At 40.2% G+C, this 7,909-nt stretch overlaps 2 protein-coding genes across 2 annotated transcripts; one reads left to right on the forward strand and one right to left on the reverse strand.

Annotated features, from left to right (window-relative positions):
• The first annotated feature begins 230 nt into the window (after positions 1-230).
• LOC119677178 (histone H3-like) lies at positions 231-1,071 on the forward strand. The gene is made up of 2 exons (XM_038088447.1): positions 231-611; positions 1,048-1,071. Exons 1-2 carry the CDS (start codon positions 231-233, stop codon positions 1,069-1,071), a joined length of 405 nt encoding a protein of 134 aa, XP_037944375.1.
• A 706-nt stretch (positions 1,072-1,777) lies between these two features.
• Positions 1,778-2,197, reverse strand: LOC119683803 (histone H2B). Its single transcript, XM_038097667.1, has one exon. The coding sequence runs from the start codon at positions 2,195-2,197 to the stop codon at positions 1,826-1,828; it is 372 nt and encodes a 123-aa protein (XP_037953595.1). The 3' UTR covers positions 1,778-1,825.
• Positions 2,198-7,909: the final 5,712 nt, after the last annotated feature.

Raw genomic sequence — 7,909 nt, forward strand, 5'->3', positions numbered from 1 at the left:
AAACAAAACAAAACAAAACAAAACAAAACAAAACAAAACAAAACAAAACAAAACAAAACAAAACAAAACAAAACAAAACAAAACAAAACAAAAAGAATAAGCAATATGAGAAACAATGAATGTTAAAACATGTGAATAGTTGAAACAGAACATCCAGGTATGATGAGAAAATTGAGCTATTCAATTGCGCTATTTTTTAAAATACCATATTGTAACATATCTCATAAATTATGGCTCGTACAAAGCAAACTGCTCGTAAATCGACTGGTGGGAAGGCACCACGAAAACAATTGGCTACCAAAGCCGCACGTAAAAGTGCACCAGCTACTGGAGGTGTGAAAAAACCACATCGTTATCGTCCAGGAACTGTAGCTTTACGTGAAATTCGTCGCTACCAAAAGAGTACTGAACTCTTGATTCGCAAATTGCCATTCCAGCGTTTGGTCCGTGAAATTGCACAAGATTTCAAAACTGATTTACGTTTCCAGAGTTCTGCTGTAATGGCTCTTCAAGAAGCTAGCGAAGCATACTTAGTGGGTCTTTTTGAAGATACTAACTTATGCGCAATTCATGCCAAACGCGTTACAATTATGCCAAAAGATATTCAATTGGCTAGACGTATTCGTGGAGAACGTGCTTAAGATTGGAAGCAATATAATTTTATAAATATACAAAAATCGGTCCTTTTCAGGACCAAAATTATATAAAGAAAAGAGATAAATAAATGACATGACTTATCCAGGGTTTGAAATTGCTTAACTATTTTCAATTGCTTATTTTTGACTACGAAAATAAAATAAGCAAAATGTAAATGCAATTGTTGCATAGTAAGTTTATTCAAAGAAAAGAGATAATGATAAATTATATCATATAGATATAGTATAGACATTGCTATTAGAAGTAGCATAACATATATTAATATGTATAATATTAGCATCATATGTATACTATTATTAGTATCATATAGTGTATCATTAGACATAGAATGTTTCACGTCATAACATTTAATTGAATCAATATATTTTATTTTTCTTTTGCTGTAAGCAGAAAGCATCAGAAGCCATAATGTAAGACTTGAACTTACTAAAAGAACGCTTAAGGAATGAGTTGTAAAAGAGCTTATCTATCCCATGAAATTGTATGGTATCATAGAATGAATGACAAGGAACAAATACTATATTTATGTTTTCAAATTTAAAGCACGAATGTAAATATAGAATATATCAATTTAAAAGCGATGATAGTACTAAGACTGATGATAAGGATTAAGACTCGTTAATTCAAGAGTTAACTCTATTTAGCAGGTTATATTATCCATGATTAAAAAACTGTAAGATCCTCAAAACCGACAGAAATTAATTTGTTGATTGAATCATTTATTCACTAACAACCAAACGATAGCTGATAATTCATGAAGAGACTGTCAAAGTTTTTTTTTATTTTTTTCTTCTATCAGTAGCCTTTTAAAAGAAATATCAAAAACAAAATATATATCATATTTATATTATTATTATGTTGAGGCTAGTTGAGTCAGTGCACTTGAGCACTTTTACTTTCTATTAACTACGAGGTTTCTTCTTAACCCCTCTTTACGCCTTGTCTGGATTATTGTTTATAACTTTATCAGATCTGCATACCTCCCCGAGGAGCTTGTAACCATTCTGAGATTCAATAACGCGGTGTTAATAAGCCTGTCAGTTTTCGTAAATAATTTCAGGGCTCTATACATATTTATAATATAGATAAATTATCAACTCAATTGAATATTTTTGTGGCCCTGAAAAGGGCCTTTTGAATAAGTGGTGTTTGTTTGATATAACGCAATTTACTTGGAACTAGTATACTTAGTGACAGCTTTTGTTCCTTCACTAACTGCGTGCTTAGCCAGTTCACCGGGAAGTAAAAGACGAACAGCAGTTTGAATCTCCCGACTAGTAATGGTGGAGCGCTTATTGTAGTGTGCTAAGCGCGAAGCCTCAGCAGCAATACGTTCGAATATGTCATTCACGAAGCTGTTCATGATGCTCATGGCTTTCGATGATATACCAGTATCGGGGTGGACTTGCTTTAACACTTTATAAATGTAGATAGCATAGCTCTCCTTCCTCCTGCGCTTCTTCTTCTTATCGTTTTTGGTTATATTTTTCTGAGCCTTTCCATCTTTTTTGGCTGCTTTTCCGCTAGTTTTTGGTGGCATGATTTCTGATTTTAAATTTTAATCGTCGATTTGGATTTTTTTTTTTTTTTTTTGCAGTAGGGGGAAAGCATCAAAAGCCACAGTGTGAGACTTGAACCCACTAAAACCACCTCTTAGGAATGCATAGAGAATAGATTCCAAGCAAGGGACCGTGAAGGTCCAGGACTAGGAACCCCATTCCAGTTTCAACGATTGGAGTGAAAACAATTACTAGTAAGGCTTAACATTTACAATAGTAAATATATCTAAGCCATGAAATTTGAAGAATGAAAACGGTGAGACGGAATACTACTTAAATTGAGTTTGAGGGGCTATTTATAAGTACACACGTTGAAGGGGATTACTGTAACCACGGTTGTAAAACGGGATTACAGGGGGAGATTGGGCAATGTCGTCCAGGAGGAGGGATAGGAACTGGGGAGGTTTATGCCTCATAGCGAGTAACAGATCAGTTGGTAGCTGATCAGATCTCAGAACGTCGGGGGGGAGGTTATGGGCCCTAGTAAAGTATCGACGAGCTTGGGACAATAGATAATCGTCAAGCCGCTCGATATTGGCGGATTTGTAAACAAAATTTATACGGTGATGTTTGCCATTAGGCTTGCGCTTGTAATTTATACAGTCGCGGAGAATTTTTCTTTCTAACGCACGTAGGCGTTCCATTTGAGCCGAGGAGATACCTGACCAGATGGGAAAGGAGTAGGTGGAAAGAGGGCGAATGAGTTGTTTATAGCACAAGAGTTTTGCTTGAATATTTAGCTGGTTGTGGCGTCTTAACGCATTTTTAAGGCTCATATGGCGGAAGGACACATTCTTGACAATATAATCGATGTGGGGAATGAAGTTATGTTTGGGAGAGAACATAACTCCGAGGTACTTAAACTTGTCAACAAGTTTAATGGGGGTCCCATTAAGTTTAAGCTTAATGTTAGAGGGGTTATAACTGCTTGGACGATTTCGTGCATAGCCAGTGAAGGCAATGGCAGAGACTTTGAGGGGGTTTAATTTGAGCTTCCACTTATGATAAAAGCAAGAAAGATTTCCTAAATGCTGGTTTAAGGAGTTAGAGACCCTGGGAGTATAAGACGATTTGGAGTATATTAGATAGTCATCTGCAAAGCAGAGCTGCTTGACATTTGGGGGAGGGATAGGAATGTCTGAAGTGTAGATGTTAAAGAGTATGGGACCAAGTACAGAACCCTGAGGGACACCAGCTGCTACAAGGAATTCCCTAGAAAGGCTAGAACCAACACGAACCATAAATTTTCTTCCTGACACAAATTGGTAGACAATGCTACAAAGGAGCGGGGGGAAATTGAATTGGTGGAGCTTGTAGACAAGGCCTTCAATCCAAACAGTATCAAAAGCTTTCTCAATATCTAGGCTCACAGCCACGGTGGGTTGAGAGTTATAGAGACCTACACAGATATCACTTTGGAAAATACTAAGCGCGTCTGTGGTTGAGGTTTTGTTACGAAAACCAAATTGGAAGTTCGGGAGAAGTCGTTTTTCTGTTATGTGGGACTTAAGTTGACTACCAATGAATGATTCATAAAGTTTACTTAGTGAGCTAAGTAAGGAAATGGGACGGTAGCTTGAGGGGAGAGTATGAGGCTTACCGCTTTTATGGACAGGTATGACAATGGCTCTCTTCCAAGGCCTGGGAAAGTGACCAATGTTGTAAGAGTGGTTAAAGATAATCGCACATGTGCAAAAGAAGAGAGGAGACAGATTTCGCATAGCGTGGTTGGAGATTCTATCCAGTCCAGAAGATTTTTTAGGTCTTTTGGACTTAAGGATGGTGAAGAGACCTGATGGAGTAATGAACCCGTTTGGGTCAAGAGTATTAGTACTGTTGGCTGGGTAGCTGGTGCTGAAGTTAGTAATGCTTTGTCCGAAGTTTTCGTAATGGTCTCGGACAAAATTGCAGACCGTTGCATTGAAATTTGGATTTCCATCACCGAGGGAGACCTTATGATAAAGCTCAAAGGTTTCGCCAAATATATTGGCTTTGGTTGAGTCATCAGAAAAACTTCTGTTATTGATGGTGATGTCAGGAGTGACTTTTTTTAATGCCACAGATCTGCTTAACTTTTTTGAAGACATCAGAGTCGCATTTAGCAGAACGAACTAAGGCATTGAAATGATTATTTCTAGCCAACTTGATCCTTTGGGTAAGGATATTATCAAGAGTGGAAATTATAGCTCGCATGAGCTGAAATCGAGGAGAGTTAGTTTGCCTGAGGCGATATAGCCTACGGCGAAGAACTTTGCGACGTTGGATTAGATTAACAGTAAGAGGATCAAGAGGAACCTGGTAGCATTTTTTAAGAAGGGTCAGTGGGACATGCTCTTCAATAGTTGCAGAAAGAATGCTCTCAAGTTGTGAAGTGACACAGTCAATTTCATTAGGTGATAGGTTCCTATTTACAGGAAGGTCAAGGGAGGAAATCATTCTGTCAAGAGTGGAATTGAAGCTGTCCCAGCAGGTGGCAGCGAAATTTAAATACGTACGAGGGGCAGATAGGAGGGTTCTACAGCCTGTGAGAGGTAAAACAACAGCCTGATAGTCAGCAACGCCACTGAAGTATTTCCAATCATGTCGGAGAGACAGTTGTCAGTGAAGAAAAAGTCGAGTGTCGCATTGAAGCGTGTTGGCGCGTTGGGGGCAACAAGATTAATATTGAGGTTAATACAATTGCTTATATACCAGTTGTATAATCTGGTACCATTAATGCAGTTTTGAGCGTTATTCCAAAAGTAGTGTTTACTATTGAAGTCACCTCCAATAACAAATGGATTTGAAGAAAGGTTTATTAATTTAGTGAGGTCATTAGGGTCAATAGATTGGGATATAGAGGGCGTGTAATACACGCAGAATAAATCAACATTAAAGTTATTTTCGAGGAGAAGAGTGATACCGCAAGCTTCAAATGAGGAGAGTTGAGGAATACGATGTTCGGAAAAAGCGTATGTTGCCTTAAGAAGGATTGCAACCCCTCCACCAGGACCAACCCTATCGAAACGGACGACATTGTAACCAGAGAAAGTAAGAGTGAAACCAGGATTGATTCTGGTTTCAACAGCAAGGAGAACATCAGGCTTACTATGCGTAAGAAAGTTTTGAAAAACTTCACGCTTAAGCTCTGAGCGGAGAGAGTTTACGTTTATAAGAATAATCTTAAGATTATTCATATAAAACGAATTCAAATACTTTACGAGTGAGGAAGGCCTTACGCTCTACTTGTGAGGTGAGAGTGGAAAATTGTTGCTTAATACTTAAAGCAAACGAAAACAATGATTCAATATCAGGCATATGAGAGCCAATATTTGCGGCTGAAGTGCCAGGGGATTTATGAGAGCTATTAATTGGAGCAGGGTGGGAAATTTTTTTTGGATTGAGAGGCTGAGCAGCGGACGCAGAGGACGCAACAGTGCGCGGAGGAGCACTAGAAATCGCAGCCATAGAAGCAAAAGAGGAACCAGGCTTAACAAAATTAGTCGGAAGACGGTTAGGGGTTTCAGCCGTTGAGGCTTTAGATTTGGCATTGCGAGAAGCACGAAGCTCTTTAAATTTAGAGCACCTGTAATTTGCTGGGTGGCCAGTCTGACCACAGTTACAGCATTTGGGAAGGGTCTCCGGGATTTGTTGCTTTGTTACTGGATCAAAGGCTTTAGGCGGAAGGGTGCAAGCCCCTTTAGAATGCGAGCCACCACAACGGACGCAACGAGAGGGAAAGTTGTAGAATTTGGCGGTATGGAAGTACCGCTGGCAGTTTGAGCACTGAGGCGCTTCAAGATGAGCTTTGCGCTCAAATTTGACAATAAGATTTAATGATGGAAGCTTGGTGATGCTAAGCAGCATAAGAAGGTCCATATTAGGGGCTGGGTGAAGTTCCCAAATTGTGGAGTTATTATATCTCTCAGGATTCTTAGCTATGAAGCGCCCTGGAGGCCTAAATTTAGCAACACGAGTGAAGCTGAACTGAGGTAAATCTACAGCTAATGCTGCCTTGAGATCTTCCTCATCAAATGAGGAAGGGAAATTTTTCAGAAGAACAGGGGTTATCTTGTCTTCTGAGGGAATGGGAGCGAAACTTGGAATTTTGAGGTCTTTAAGGACCGCGTTTATTTTGTAAAATGTATCTTTACATTTAGTAAGGATACGAAAAGTTTTACCATTAATGGCTTTGCACTCGTATGCAGAGTTAGGAAGAGCAGCTTTGATGCTGCTGCGAAGTTCTTTAATATTAACATCACGAACAGTGATAGCTGGGGGAGTTTTGCCACTAGTTGGCATACTTGAAGGGGGAGGAATGGCCGTGTTGCCACCAGCTTTGGCAGCCGCTGGCAAAGGGCGCGAGGAAGCAAGACGAACGGCAGATGTCGTAGTAGTAAGAATGGGAGCATTAGTTAAAATACCATTAGATTTGGGCACTGGAAGAGCTGGGAAATTTGCTGCGAAAGCAGCATCAGAAGAGGCGGGAGTGGCTGTAGCAGCCGATAGGCCAGATGGAGTACTGATCTCTTCTTCTTGAGGATCAACTTCTAGATCACTAGAGTAATCAGCGTGAAGCATTTGTTTTAGAGATGCATTTTCATGCAAAATAGCTTGATAAAGCTTTTCAATTTCATTGAACCTTTTAGAAAGGACTAAAAATTTTTTTTTGTAGCTGATGTTTTTTTTATCTTTTTTAGGCGAAGATGTTTTGCGCCGTTTAATAGTGGAGTCAGGCTCCGATTCAGAGCTACTGGCGCTATTTGAACCTACACCCTCCACATCCATAGGAACAGGAGGTATGCAGACAGACAGACCGGAAATACAAGAAAATTAATTTAAAATATAATTAAAATATATAATACCATATACAAGTGTGTGGCGCTTTTTAGCCAAGCACCCTGAAAGATATTCCAATTCCTCCATCTGGGAGCTCCACCCAGCTCCTGGTATGGATCTTCCAATGCTGCTTAGCATTAATAAGCTTCCTTCTCTTAATTTAATTATTAAGTTCGAGCGTAAAGCTCATTTAAATGCGCCCCAGTGCTCTAACTGTCAGCGGTACTACCATACCTCCAGATACTGCAACTTCCCTTCTCGTTGTGTCCGTTGTGGTGGTCCGCATTCCAAAGGTGCTTGCACCCTCCCACCTAAAGCATTCGACCCAGTGACTAAGCAACAAGTCCCAGAAACTCTTCCTAAATGTTGCAACTGCGGTCAAACTGGCCACCCAGCCAACTATAGGTGCTCCAAATTTAAAGAGCTCCGTGCCTCTCGTGAAGCCAAATCCAAAGCTTCAGCGGCTAAAATCTCCAACCGTCACACAACCAACTTTGTTAGGCCCGATACTTCCTTTGCCTCTATGGCTGCAGGCTTCGGCGTTCCCCCGCGCACTTCTGCGACGGCTGTCCGGCCGCCAATCCATGGCCAATCCCATCCTCCCCCCACTTCCAATATCCTTTCCAAATCCCCAGGCATCCCCGCCACCATTGGTATGCCTGATATTGAATCTATGCTTTCGTTTGCTTTGAGCATCAAGCAGCAATTTTCTACTCTTACCTCGCATGAAGATCGTAAGGCCTTCCTCACGCGAAAAGTTTTCGAGTTCGTTTTGTATGAATGATCTTAAGATTATTCTAATTAACGTTAACTCACTTCGCTCGGCGCTCAAACGTGAAGTCTTCCTAAACTTCCTAAAGCGTAGAAATCCTGAT

The sequence above is a fragment of the Teleopsis dalmanni genome, chromosome 2 (genome assembly GCF_002237135.1).
Source record: "Teleopsis dalmanni isolate 2A chromosome 2, ASM223713v2, whole genome shotgun sequence".
Taxonomy (NCBI): Eukaryota; Metazoa; Arthropoda; class Insecta; order Diptera; family Diopsidae; genus Teleopsis; species Teleopsis dalmanni.

Excerpts from the sequence above, each read along its gene's own strand:
- LOC119677178 (XM_038088447.1), top strand. The coding sequence starts at position 231 with ATGGCTCGTACAAAGCAAACTGCTCGTAAATCGACTGGTGGGAAGGCA. Across the intron at positions 612-1,047 it reads TGCCAAAAGATATTCAATTG|AAAGCATCAGAAGCCATAAT; the intron begins GCTAGACGTATT and ends TGCTGTAAGCAG.
- LOC119683803 (XM_038097667.1), bottom strand. The coding sequence starts at position 2,197 with ATGCCACCAAAAACTAGCGGAAAAGCAGCCAAAAAAGATGGAAAGGCT.